The 14,120-nt window shown below is 38.5% G+C and overlaps 1 protein-coding gene across 1 annotated transcript; it reads left to right on the top strand.

The window, feature by feature from the left end:
- Window positions 1-10,155: 10,155 nt before the first annotated feature.
- On the top strand, window positions 10,156-12,101 carry LOC126798028 (BAHD acyltransferase DCR). The gene has a single exon (XM_050524845.1). The coding sequence runs from the start codon at window positions 10,202-10,204 to the stop codon at window positions 11,564-11,566; it is 1,365 nt and encodes a 454-aa protein (XP_050380802.1). The 5' UTR covers window positions 10,156-10,201; the 3' UTR covers window positions 11,567-12,101.
- Window positions 12,102-14,120: the final 2,019 nt, after the last annotated feature.

Raw genomic sequence — 14,120 nt, 5'->3', positions numbered from 1 at the left:
TACAATGGATAATGTGCTCGTCTGAAAGTAGAACACCCATGACCCATCTTCCAGTGGCCCAAAATTATGCGACCACTTGATTGCCCATTATCTGAAAGTTAAAAAGCTCAATATGCAAGCCTCTGGGATACTACCGTACCAAACCCCACCTCTGATGGAGAATTACAGCTGGGAAAATTAGTAGGGGTGGGCATAAAAAACGGAAATTCCGATCCCGTCCCGAAATTCATAGGGACGGGACGGGACGAGACGGAGGTCTAAAAACGTTCGTCCCGTCCCGATCCCGTCCCGTTTCATAATAGTGGGACGGGACGTGAGACGAATAATTTTTATCCCGCTTCGTCCCGTCACGTCCCACCTTTAATAAAAACTTAAAAATTTATATATTTGTATTAAAATGAAACTAATTTATGTTCTTAATAACTCCAAAATTATTTCAACTCAAATAATAATGCTAAATTATAATATTTTGAACATAATATGCATTTTTTTTGTTAAAATTTCATTATTAAATATCACTTTGTTAATGAAAAAGTAAAAATATATGTTTTTATTTAACTTCATAGGAAGTTGGGATTTGTCCCGTCCCGTCCCGATCCCGTCCCAACCGGGATTAATCCCGAGTGAGATGCATTCTTAAAAACCCTCGTCCCGTCCCGATCCCGTCCCGATTCAAAAGAGTGGGACGGGACGTGGGATGAGCCCCGTCCCGTCCCATCCCGTGCCCACCCCTAAAAATTAGTATCTGCACTGAGAGGCAAGTGAAATGACAATCGATGTGCAAATTCATCCACTTGTTTAATCACGAACTAATCATATGAAATTGATATTCGAGGGTAGGTAAAAATAAAGTCGTAACATACAGTAATCAAAGAGAAAATAACATATTGGAGAAAAAATTCTATGCATTATATGCACAGTATAAATTGCAATACCAAAAAGTCTAAAAAAAACAGCATCCGCGGAACCCAACTATTGAAGCATTAAGAAATACCAACATAGTTAAATAACTAACACTGTACATATGTAATTTGCACACTATTGATGCAAGTGTACCTTGATGCGTGAATTACATTCCCTTCCGAGACTTCATTGAAAAAATATACACGGTTTATTATGTTTCATGATTATGATAGAGTATATATACATGGGTGCTTTTAGTACATTTGCAATACTTTCAGCGCAGAACAATATTACTATTGATTGTGAGTTGAGAATGATGTTACGATTGAGAGTTTCTTGTAGGTTCATGAATAGCGAGTCAAATAACAGCGACTAGTCAAAGCTAAATGGATGTGGTGGAACTTAGCTCCGTCCTCGTTACTTCACGAGTCGATCCCTAATTTCCACAAGCGCACTAAGTATCTCATTTCGCCATTGCTTCCTAGTTAATTCTGCAAAAGAGAACCGTGCAGAAAAAGAACCTGTACCTTAATTTGTCACCTTCCCGATTTCAGTTGGTGTTAATAACTTAATATCTTTCAAGTCTCGATCAGTCGGTGTTTGAGATTGATTGGAAATCATGTCCACACCGTTAGGCTATCCTGCAGTGTGGTAATCATGCAAGTAGGAGTTCATTCTGTTCAAGCATCAGAGTTCGACCGAACAGAGGTCTAATTATTCTATGTAAACAGCGACTGATCAAGAACATTCTTAATTAATTTGATCTTGTACGTACAGATTTTTGTTGTTCTTTTTTTCGTTTGTTTCTCTTACTTGTTTAGAGAAGGTAGTGCTTTAGCAGATTGCTTTACCAAGCATAAATATAGGAAGACTCACCATTGGACAATTTTAATCAACTTTCTTCAAAGTTTAATCATATATAACTCTTGTAACGCTGAAAAAGTGAAAAGATGTTGTCAAGTTTCTTGTTTGTGAATGTAGATCAAGTATATATCAAAGTAGTTTCTCGGGTACTAATTAGCTCCTTCTTCATTGATGGCTTCACCATTTGATCGATCCCTAATTCCGAAAAGGACGCGCGCCAATTACATCTGCAGCAAAAATGCAGAAAGATAACCCGAACTTTTTTTTTTGTTAATTAACAAACTTTCATTCATTAAAATAGGGACAAGTCCAATTACAAATCTCGCAAACACGAGATCGGAACAAACCAACTAGGAACTAAGAGCACGGATCATCACCTCAATTACACATGAAAGACTAATCGATGACCAATGGCTCACTAATCTACATAAAATAGTAAATACAGGAATTCAACCTAATCTACCATTTGCACAATTCATGTTGGCTAACAATGACGTCGCAAACGCCTCTTGGTGCCATTCAAAAGTGAGGAGTGAGCATTGTTGCCCGAGTAACTAATACCAAAGAAATCTCATAATACAAATCATATGGATACCCGCAACCTTGAGGAGATACACGCTCAAAATAGTTCTATACAAACCACCATTGATACCTAATTCATGAAATAGTTGTGAGTGACGAAGTAGAGCCGAGACCCAGAACCAAGAACCAACAACCGATACCAAGAAAATTGGGGGGGGGGGGGGGGGATAAGCCCAAGCGTGACTGAAAAGTTACGCACCCATAATCTCATAGGTAAGTGCCAAAATGCACTTTAAACGTACAGTCACACGAGTTCTCGCTAAGGGATATAATGGTGGTTAACGTGTTGTTTTGGTGTTGGATATCTAATAATCTGGAAACATATGAAATTATTTGACACCGGTATGAGGAACCAGGTCCTCCAGTACTGAACAAAGCCAGAACTATCCACATAGGATAAAATGACACCACTAGGATGTAATCGGCTCACATATATGTAGCCCAGGGAAATTAACAACGTAAATAAACAAAGTAATAAAGATAGATACCTCATCAGGGTGAACAAACCGAGCCTAAGCCACAACCCAGGCCCAGGCGCAAGCCCAATGAACATGAGTTCGATCGCCATGCATAAACACATCCCATCTCCAAGAGCCAATAGCAACAGCCCAGCCCAATCACCACATCTTCCAGAGCACAGACGCCCACCAGCAATCACGATGCCGAAGGATAGAGGTATTACCACCGCACTTCAAGACACTGCCATGATGTCGCAAATCAGAGATGCTTCGCCGATCTACAGTGACATAACTCCCTCCCGCTGCCAAAAACCCAGCCAACTACCGAGAACGAACTCTTGATTGGAAATGAACCACATCGTGGTTATCTCCACCTTGTGCTCGGACCCACTGCTGAGGTTTGGATTGCATACGATGAGAAACCGGTTGCCTCCGCCGCCAAGTCGCCGACCCACCAAGCCTAGTTCTGGATCTTCTCTGAAATCAATCGAAACAGATCGATACCACCGATCTAGTTTGGACAGTTCTAGCATAGGGTTATCTCTGCTACCTAGTACCTTTGTAGAAAGCCATGTCTTTAAACCCCTCCGAGGCTGGAACGCAGCGCTAGACAAGCCGGCGATGTACGGCCGGGAGAGGAGGGTTCCTCATATCTCTCTTTTCTCGCGCGTGTGGCGCGTACTTGTTAAGTTGAACAAAGGAGAAACTTTTTCGAGATAGATAACCCGTACCTTAATTTGGCACCTTCTCGAGTTCTTAATAATTTGAAATGAAATCCGAAAGAACCATGCAGGACCTTATTCAACTGATCATTGATCCTCCTAGCTAGTGGAATACGATCGCAGAGGTCTCTCCAATACAATTCAAAAAACACTATTCCGTACTTAAAGTCTTCTCAATCATGGATAATGGTCTTGGCATGGGATTATTGATTCTGTGACTATGGACATCCATCTCAATCTTTCCCCGACACTTGGCCGTCACTAATTGTCCACTGGCCAAGTGGGAAGCAACAAACCCCCACATGAACTTGTTGGTAGTCATTCCAAGCCAAAAGAAGCATAGGTGTGCCAGACTTGCTCCGGCCTCTGCTGTTCGCTTAGGGCAGAACACAACGGGCACCAAATTAGTAGTTCTCGCTTTGATTTTCCAACAGTTTTATCGATGCAGCACACAAGAGTGCTTAAACAGAAACATCGGCAATGGTTTGCCAACTACTGAGGCTATAGGTTGTTCATGAACTGTGTTTATGTTGTCCCCATTCTAAACCGAAACATTGCATCTGACCGATATTTCTAATATATATATGAACAAAATACTGACGAATCTTTAATAGTTTCAACAATTTACTCATTTGAGTTTGAATTTCAACCGTTCACTTCATAAACTCTCAATTTCTTGACCAATTGGTCCACTCCGTTCATTTCCGTCAAAAATCACCAAATTAACATAAACTTGTATTAATTGTTAATGTTAAATGACAATTATATCATTGGTTCTCATCTTATAAGATAATACCCAAACTCAAAATCCATAAATAACTATACACCTCTGCTTCTCCACCACCATGGCAGACCTCAAAAGCAAACCCATCTTCCCTTTCCTCTTCAAAGACGCACAGGCTCTCATATATTGAAACAAGGTTTTATAAATTGACACCCTACTTGGAAGAAAGATGGGGTTGGTATCCAAATAAACAAGGAGCTAACTTGGGATCTGGGAACTCCAACTTCATCCTTCTTCTCTTCATACATGGCCGACATAATTCCACCCATTGGGAAGAACATTGTCCACAAATATAAAGATGTGCCCTTTTTCTGCATATAATTTAATCCTTTTTTTCCGATGACATAAACGAATTGTCATAGTTAGATCAACCGGAACAATATAAACTGTTGTAATTAAAACTTTAAAAGTCAAAAGAGTAAACTGTTGTAACCCTTAAAATATAAAGAATGATTAATATTTTATTATACATATATTTACTTATTTCGAGTCATATACATACCATTAGCATATATAATTCACAGAGAGATGGGGAGAAAGAGAGGAAACAGAAAGTGCATGGATTGGCTGTGCCAGCTTGTCGCTCACCTAAGTTTTTGGGAATTAGGAAGGTTGGTCAGTTTGGCACTCTGACTAAAACCAATGTTTTTTCTTCCTCTTGGTGTTAAGAATTTCATTGAATTGTTTCCAAGTTCCAACCTTTCATGTCTGCATTTCTAGCAAGTGTTGGATTCATGAATGTTTTTACTATTAACGTCGAAATGCCTGCATCCAATCAAAAAATCTACTTCTAAATATTTTTAAAAAAATCGAAACGTGTTGTATATGGGGCCATACATGATGAATATGATTAGTTATATGATTAAGACATTGTGCTATAGAACTTACCCTTGATCATTTTGACGAGGCACCACTCTATTAATTAGCTAGTATGATTGCTACAGCTGCAGATGCCATGATTCAATTCTCAGTACTTATCATTACATTCATGCACCAATGTATAACTAATCATTGACAATCTTATAACAAAAACAAAAGCATATGTTGCAAGCACGAGCACCAAATTAAGATCAGGCTTAGTGGGGGATTAGCATCTTGTCAAAAGCAATTAGACAATATCAGAAATTTATTATTTAATTTCTTAGTAGAAAAGCAGATGATCTTTTTTTCTTTGGCTTTTGTCGTTTCCTGTCTTGATCCTCTCCTACAAAGATTTGCAAGTAGTAAAAAGTATATTGATACGAGCTAATCATTTATTTATGTCAGTGCAAGTGCATGTACATTGGTGTGTTGAATCTTTTGTAGTTTCATGTCTTTATTTTATTTTATACTCTTATAATCAGCACTCATTTTATCAATTAAAATATCGGTGAAAATACGATTTAATTCTTATATTATAAGTTATATTGAAATAAATTTAAATAAATAAATAATAAATTAGCAATAAACAAATAATATAAAACATAAATTCAAATATTTTTTCTTTTTATCTCCCGGTAACTTTCTAAAATCCCATTTTGTTCTCTACACAAACGTGTGTTTTTTCCTGTAACTTCCTTACTCTCACTTTTTTCTCCACCCACCCAATAGTTTTTTCCCGCATGTATTTTTTAAAAGAGTAATTACACACAGTGTGTGTGCGCTTTGTTGCTACTAAATATATTGAGAGATAAATAAAACTTAATTCATGACTAATTCTCTTCTCAATCTATCTATCCATCATAAATTATCATATGCTTGATTATAATTCGGAATATAATTCATTTGTATATACGTATCAAATTTAAGGATCATATAATTAAGTCATAAAAATTATGAGTTAGTCATATCTAAAAATTAACTTCGTTTGTCATAATCGATGGTCTCACAAGCTGGTTAATTAGTTGGATGGTCTGTCTGTCTATCATCCCATGCATTTTCAGGAAATTTATCCATGCCATGCATGTACATACATCAAACATAAGTGCACGTACAATACAGTTTCTGGAGATTTGTACAGTTCTGATGGTTTTAAAATTCTAATTAGCAGCTAATAATTTTCCTAAAGTCATGATGGGATACGTGTTTTTACTTAATTTAGATATAAGACTAGATTGTGCATTACCTACAGATTGCCTTCTTCAAAAATAAATATAAATATCTACCTACAGATTCACGAACAATATCAGAAAATGGATTAATTAAACTATTACTTACATCATGCCACTTGTTTAGGACCATTTAGGATCTATATTTGACCGCTATTGATTTCACTCCGGCCCTAGCTAATGTGATCGTAGGCTCGTAGCTAGCTCTGAAAATATAAATATGGCATTTGGCCGGCCAATGGAGCTTCGACAGGGCATGTCCTTCCGACTTTGTCCTATAATATCAGTACTATTCTTTTGTTGGCCACTGAAACCTGATTTCAGATTTCCATCATTGTCAATAAAATATGTAAATAATTCGTTCTATTTCTTATTCAAACATGTTCAGAATGCGTTCCATCCAAAAAGGTCTTCTGTCTTCATCTGTTCATCATCGATCAAAGTACACATGTTTTGTCAGTTCACTAGATAGACCGATCTTGCATACAGATGTGTTCAACTGCATTGCAAACCCTAATTATCTAGACCATCGTTATCAGTACGTAATGGATGAATTTCTCGAATTTCGAAGGCAAAACTCTTCTAAAACATTTATTATGTGTTAGTAATCAACCACCTGGACCATATACGTACCAATGAACTACAAGTTCCCCTTTTGACAAGTAAGAGTATAAGATTTCAAGTAGAACCCAATCAGATTTGTTTCCGATATTGTATACCCCTGATATCTGAACATCTGATTAAGTAGGGACTGTAGGGTATTTTACCGTTATACTATCATTTTGATAATAGAAATAAATTCACGTCCGGACAACCATAAAAGATCGATTTTTTGACCGAGACCACATTGATGTCTCATTAGAGTGTTCAATTTTGTTACTTGTACAACGATAGCAACAATATCATAGATCAAATTTATAGTGCATGCAAACTTTAGTCCAGGCACAGACCCAGTGAGAACCTATGGTGTGCTACAACCCCTCTTAAAGGAATTTTCATCTATATATACGCGTTCATTCTATTGTTGCAACCCCTTTCAAATGGGTGTTGTTAGCTTGTTGCCTATATTGAAAAAAAAAACGACAAAGAAGAATGAAATGAATGAATGAATGAATGATGAACGACATGCATTGCAACAATAGCAAAATAACCCATGTATTAAGCCTTTGTGTCTTGTGAGAACAAAAGTCTATATACTTTTCCAATATTCAACAATCCAACTCGGCCTTATCTTCTCCCATCCCATGTTCTATGCGAGACTGCAACTGTTGTTGATCTGCCATTCTCTTCTCTCAGAATTTAGGTCCTCATTCTTTAACATCTTCGTACCTTCTCCCAGTTCTTTCAACTATCTTATTCAAGGTATTACACTTAATTTTTTATTCTAACATGAAATTTCTTTGACAAAATTAAATCAAATTCGGGAATTAGTGGATTTATTTATTTATTTGGGTAATCAAATTCATTGATCCTAGAGAATGTTATTAATTTTTATTATTAATATGTAGTGTCCAATTGCCCAGGACAATGACAATATTTATTTACTGTGTTTTTGTCTGAAATATGAATTATATTGCTTAGTTTACTGCAGGTTAGTATTGGGTTAGTGGTGAGATTGATAATCTTTATGATTTTTTGTTTTGTTTTTAGTTATTGTTTTTAATGACATCAAACTCAAAATCCTAAGCCATGAAAAGTACAAAGGAAGCAAATTCATACTTTTCAAAAGAATGATGTTGTTATTGATGATATTCCATGTTCGGTTGAGCCTGAAGTCCATGAACCTTCTAGTTTTGTGAGAGTGCAATCTTGTTAATTTGATGTTAATCACATTAAGCGTGATATGGGAAAACACCTTTCTATCTTGTCATATCCAATTAACGACCGAGATGAGGTTCGAATAAAATATATACTTTCTGGTCCTTATAAACCAAAATTAGAAGAGTATTCAAAACAACAAGAGCGCAACTTAAGTAGAAGAATTTTATGCATTAGGTAACCGAAGAGCACAACTTAAGTAATTTGAGGATATATCGTTTTCTAGTCATACTTAAGGTAAATTTAGCCTCTCTCACTTTAAAATCCTGATTTCGTGCTTACTTTATTCTCAGGTCTCAAGTCTCAAGTCTCAATATGCAGCCTAGACCAAGAGTGAAGTTCCAATTACATACTTTGTTAATGGACCAATTTTCACGTCGACAATAAGCTTAGTACGTGAGGAGTCTTTTTCAACTCACTGAACTCATCTAGCTCTCAAATGATAGGCACATCTAGTATTCAAGTTATTATGTATATCCATATTTATGGTGAGGCAGGAATCATTTCCGATTATTTAAGACTTGTTTTCTTTTTAGATGTTTGATAATCTTCCAAAGCAGAACAAAAAGAGATTGTTGAAAGATGCATCACAAACTTTCAGCAAGTACTTGTAGCCGCATTAAGTTAATTTTGTATATCCATATTCATAGTAGTGCAAGGAATCTTAATTTCCCGATGGTTACTTAAGACCTATTGTTGGTACTTTGTGTTTTCACTTTCTGTTTAGGGTTGAAAGATTTGTTAACTTTCCAAAAGAGAACAAAAGAGACACTGTTGAAAGATGCACAATAAACGGAAAATTAAGCAAACTTAGCCAAACATTATCTTCACGTTTAACATGCACGGTGGTTACCTTCGTCAGGGGTCAAAGGACTAGGGCGCAGTATTGATGCATTGCTAGCAATCGCAATGGGAAAATCCAAGTGAACAAGTGTGTTGTAGCACGTGTATTTTGTACGCACATCTTTGGCTGATGTAATGATGTCATATATATATATATATATATATATATATATCTGTGTGTGTGTGAAGAAATCTAAGCTCTTTCTATAAATAACATGTGGGATTGATTGAATGTGAGAACAAGCACGACCCTAGTTCCTGACCTTTGGAAGCGATCGATTTGGTATTCAGCTATATTGGAGTCGGGACTCTTCACAACATACGAGAGCTCTTGCACAGATATCTGTTTAGCTCTTATCGATCATCATAACCAGCTTGCACAGATATCTCTAGGATACCAATAATTGAGGTATATAACATTTCTTTCTTCCCAATGTAGTAGGAGAAATCTGCATGAGAAATTGAGAATGCACACCGTTATACTTGTTAAATAGAAATCTAGCTGCGAACCCCCATTTCCCAACGATCATGGCATTCACGTATGAGTCATAAATCACTGAAGATCCCCATGCAGCTAGTGATCGACTAATATTGCCTACAAAATTGGAAAATTCTATCATGCTCGGCATTTTTCTCCACAAGTTACCCATACACCCCACGTGACATGTTATAACACCCGTCTATCACTACACAAAATTGTGTGTATGTCATAGCATAGCAGATAGCCCTACAAAATTGATCTCTTCAGATATGCACTATCACCATGCGCGCGTACAAAAGTTTGGAGCACCCCAAACTCCTGTATCAATCCTTTGTGTGACTAAACCCATCCTCCTTTATCCACGTCTCCTTCTCGACCAGTAGCATACTAGCTTTGCATAATTTCTTGGCACGTCATCCTTTCCCTGTCTCGTACATTGTTTGTAGTATAATACTGTAAACTCATCCATAACAGTAATTGTGGAGAAAACAAATTAAAGCACAGACAAAAGTCACCAAACAGAAAGAAGGAAAAAAAAACGAAGGTAGGAGGCAAGTGCATGAATCCAACCCATACCCTTTCCTATATAAACCCCTCACTACTCAACAAGCTCAGTCACACAATTAATATCTCAATCCCAAACACACAACCAATCCAAAATGCCTTCTTCATCTTCTGTGACTGTCACTTCCAAATGCACAGTTTATCCAAACCAGAAATCCACGATCAAATCCCTCAAGCTTTCGGTCTCCGACCTTCCCATGCTCTCCTGCCACTACATTCAGAAGGGAGTTCTCTTCAATTCCCCACCTTACTCCACTAACGACCTTGTCAATTCTCTGAAGCAATCTCTCTCGGTTGCCCTGACTCACTTTCCGGCTCTCGCCGGCCGTTTTGAGACTGACTCCGACGGGTACGTCCACATAGTCTGTAACGACGCCGGCGTCTATTTCATCCAGGCCAAGGCCAAACACCTAACCGTCAACGGCGTTTTGCCTCTCAATTGCGATGTCCCTCATTGCTTCAAAGAGTTCTTCACCTTTGACCAGACAATTAGCTACTCCGGCCACGACAAGCCCTTGGCTGCCGTACAGGTGACGGAGCTCGCAGACGGAGTCTTCATTGGCTGCAGTGTCAACCACTCCGTCACCGATGGGACCTCCTTCTGGCATTTCTTCAACACTTTAGCCGAGATTAACAAAGGCGCCATGAAGATTACGAAGTCGCCGGACTTCTCCCGCGACACTATATTCAATTCCTCGGCTGTGCTTCGAGTCCCTGTAGGCGGCCCTACGGTCACCTTTTCCGGCAACGAGCCGCTAAGAGAAAAAATCTTCCACTTCACTCGAGAATCAATTCTGAAACTGAAATCCAGAGCCAACAATGGCTTCTCTCAATCCGCTGGGCTTTACGGGAAGTCGCTCAACGACAACTGGAATTTTGCCGCCAAAACACGAACCGAAATCTCCTCCTTCCAGTCACTGAGCGCGCAGCTATGGCGCTCGGTGACACGTGTCAGGAACTTAGAACTGTCCAAACCTACAACGTTCCGGATGGCAGTGAACTGCCGCCACAGGCTGGAGCCGAAGATGGACTCGCACTACTTCGGGAACGCCATCCAGAGTATCCCTACGATCGCCACCGCCGGCGATCTTCTCTCTCATGATCTCCGTTGGGGAGCTAATCTGCTGCATAAGAACGTGGTGGCGCACGACAGCGACACAGTGCGCCGCGGCGTAGAAGATTGGGAGAGCGCACCGAGGCTGTTCCCGTTGGGTAACTTTGACGGCGCGTCAATGACAATGGGAAGCTCGCCGAGGTTTCCGATGTACAACAATGACTTCGGGTGGGGGCTTCCCCAGGCCGTACGGAGCGGTAGGGCTAATAAGTTCGACGGTAAGATATCGGCGTTCCCTGGAAGAGAGGGTAACGGAAGCGTTGACCTGGAGGTGGTTTTGGCGCCGGAGACGATGGCGGGGCTGGAGTTGGATGAGGAGTTCATGCAGTACGTGACGACGGTGTGAGCGGTTCGGTTGTGGACGGTGATTACCGTTGAGTCGAAAGTTTGAGATGGGGTCAAAAGCTCGTTGATGGCATATGGATGGTTGTGATGAGACGGGAAAACAGCGATGTTTAGCCGAGTAGTGGGCAGATGTGTACTATATAATTAGATTTATGTATAATTAATCCCTGGTGTTAATCTAGTAGTTGAACGTGACGAAATTTGCGAATAATGCACTTAATAGACTCCTAATTTCTGTGTTTAATTATTTGCTTGTAACTTTGCGCTATAAAAATGTGGTTCAACAGCCACTGTAGTTGGAAGTAGGAACGAAATGCAGTACTGATCTCTGATCGTTGGGCCTCGCTGTCTCACATCCTCTGGAATCATCCTCATTTGTATTAGTATACTTAATGATATTTTAATGTCTATTTTCTGCTAAAATCTATGTATTATTTTCCGAAATGTAATAATCATCCTTATGTGTATGCTTAAATGTTCATAATTAGATTTGGAATGATGTATTTACATCAAATTATTGAAAGTTATCATCAAGACATCACATGCATGATATGTAGATCGATGTTCTTAAATTAACTCAACGTCGACATTGCTAGCAGTATATTATACTTATAGATATTAGAATCTATAAAATATGAGTCGCCGTCAAAAGGCACCTCATAATGAAGGTTAATACACTACATTGATATTTTATACATCCAATAATGAATATTATTTTTCCAACATCACTCATAAAACAATATAAACCATTAGATATGTAATGTAAGTCATAAATTAATGTATAGTATAATTTTCCTCATAATGATTACTTCATTAGGAAATCACCGAGCGCTATAATATTAGCAAACTACTGAGATATTACTTCATTAACGAAACCAAGGAATAACATCTTAATAAATTCTTTTGGTATGAGAAAACTAATTAGGAATTGCATGTATATACCTGTTTCTTAGTAGGCACGTACCGTGGTGCGTGGGCTGTAAAATTCGTTTAATTGTCGTCCACCAGCATCGGTTCGAAGGTTGTCAAGCTTTGAGATCAAGTGACAACCAAATTTAAGTGTTGAAAACACTTAGAACAATGCAATGTTGCATGTTAAGCTCGAGATCTTAAGCCTATGTTTGAATATCATTTCGTCGTGGGCGTATTGAGGGGAATAATTTTGGTAAAAGTCCCTAAAGTGGGTGATTGAGTACTTCATCATGCAGTAAGAAGGTCAACTCTTACCGGCCACTGCATTGATCGAGTCAATGATCAATTGATTACTTTCCATCAAGGGGTTAATCTAACAAGTATTTCCATTGAAAATATCTATTTTCACAAGATTGTAAAACTGAAAAGGTCATGCCATTGGCATTGGTATCATTTGATCGATAAGAAATACTGCTGAGAACAAGACCCAGTACGTGCTGCAGAAACATCATGATCGATCATATCTCAAAATGGCCCCCGCATATCCCCAGCGAATCAAGATGATCTCAACCTCAACCATTCAATCCCAAATGCCAAAACTTTTCTCATATGAGTGTACCGCGTACGCCTATATCGTGTCAGCAATGCATTGCACATACCACTGTTCTAAATCGTTTTGAGAAGAGGAGATGCAACGACTCTGTTTCAGAGATGCTCCTCACCATTCATGTTCTGGTCAGATCATCTTGTACCTTTGACAAGTTCAGTTTTACCGTGTTCAATTATTTCTTACACTGAGGCATGAATGGTTCAAAGGCTAAAGCTTAACTTCATTTTTAAGTAAATTTGTGACTTTAATTAGTGATGAACATTGTTGCTGATTGATCGAGTAACTAAATTCATAATCCGACCTTGAAATTTGAAACTGCATGCTCAGGTGGTTTTCCAGAAATTTTAATAGAATCCTAATCCTGATAAGGTAAACTAATGCTAACTACAGTCGATGCAATGCCAGAAACACGCTGCAAATATCTTGTCAAAAGCAAATGCAATGTCGACCTAGTGATCGAAGGACCTCATCAGTCATCTGAACCCTTTGTCATATATGAAGTACTTGATTAATTATTAGGTATGAGGGAGTGCACTGAGTTTTGAACTTTTAATAGCGTGGTCCATGGCATTTGGTGCTCTCCTTTGATCGAGTCCTTTTTCTGATGCATGAAACATATACGTGAACACAAACATCGATCACATATTTACACAAATTGGTGTGGCAGTTATTCCTACGCACTGGAGCTGTTGATCGAAACTGATGACGATCGATATGTTAGTCTCGAGAGACCTAAACTGGATATATGAAGCATATACTACTAAAATATTCCGGTTCAAGGAGTTGGACCTCTGATGAAGCTCACTAGGTTCTTGGGATTATCTACGTACTGCAATATTTGTTCCAAAATCCAAATCCTGGACCATGAAGAAACTTTTCCTGGCTTTATCTTTGTATACCTACAGATTGGTTCTATTCTTTTTCTTTAGGAATCACAAGTGGTGGCAATTTGGTTGGTAGATGATATAGAAAAAGGATGACTTGCTTGAAGGAAGAAGCATACCGTTGGAACCCACGCGCCAGAAACTCAAAG

Source organism: Argentina anserina, chromosome 6 (genome assembly GCF_933775445.1).
Source record: "Argentina anserina chromosome 6, drPotAnse1.1, whole genome shotgun sequence".
Taxonomy (NCBI): domain Eukaryota; kingdom Viridiplantae; phylum Streptophyta; class Magnoliopsida; order Rosales; family Rosaceae; genus Argentina; species Argentina anserina.
Note: the sequence above shows the minus strand (reverse complement) of the source record. Positions and strands in the feature narration are given on the sequence as shown.

Excerpts from the sequence above, each read along its gene's own strand:
- LOC126798028 (XM_050524845.1), top strand. The coding sequence starts at position 10,202 with ATGCCTTCTTCATCTTCTGTGACTGTCACTTCCAAATGCACAGTTTAT.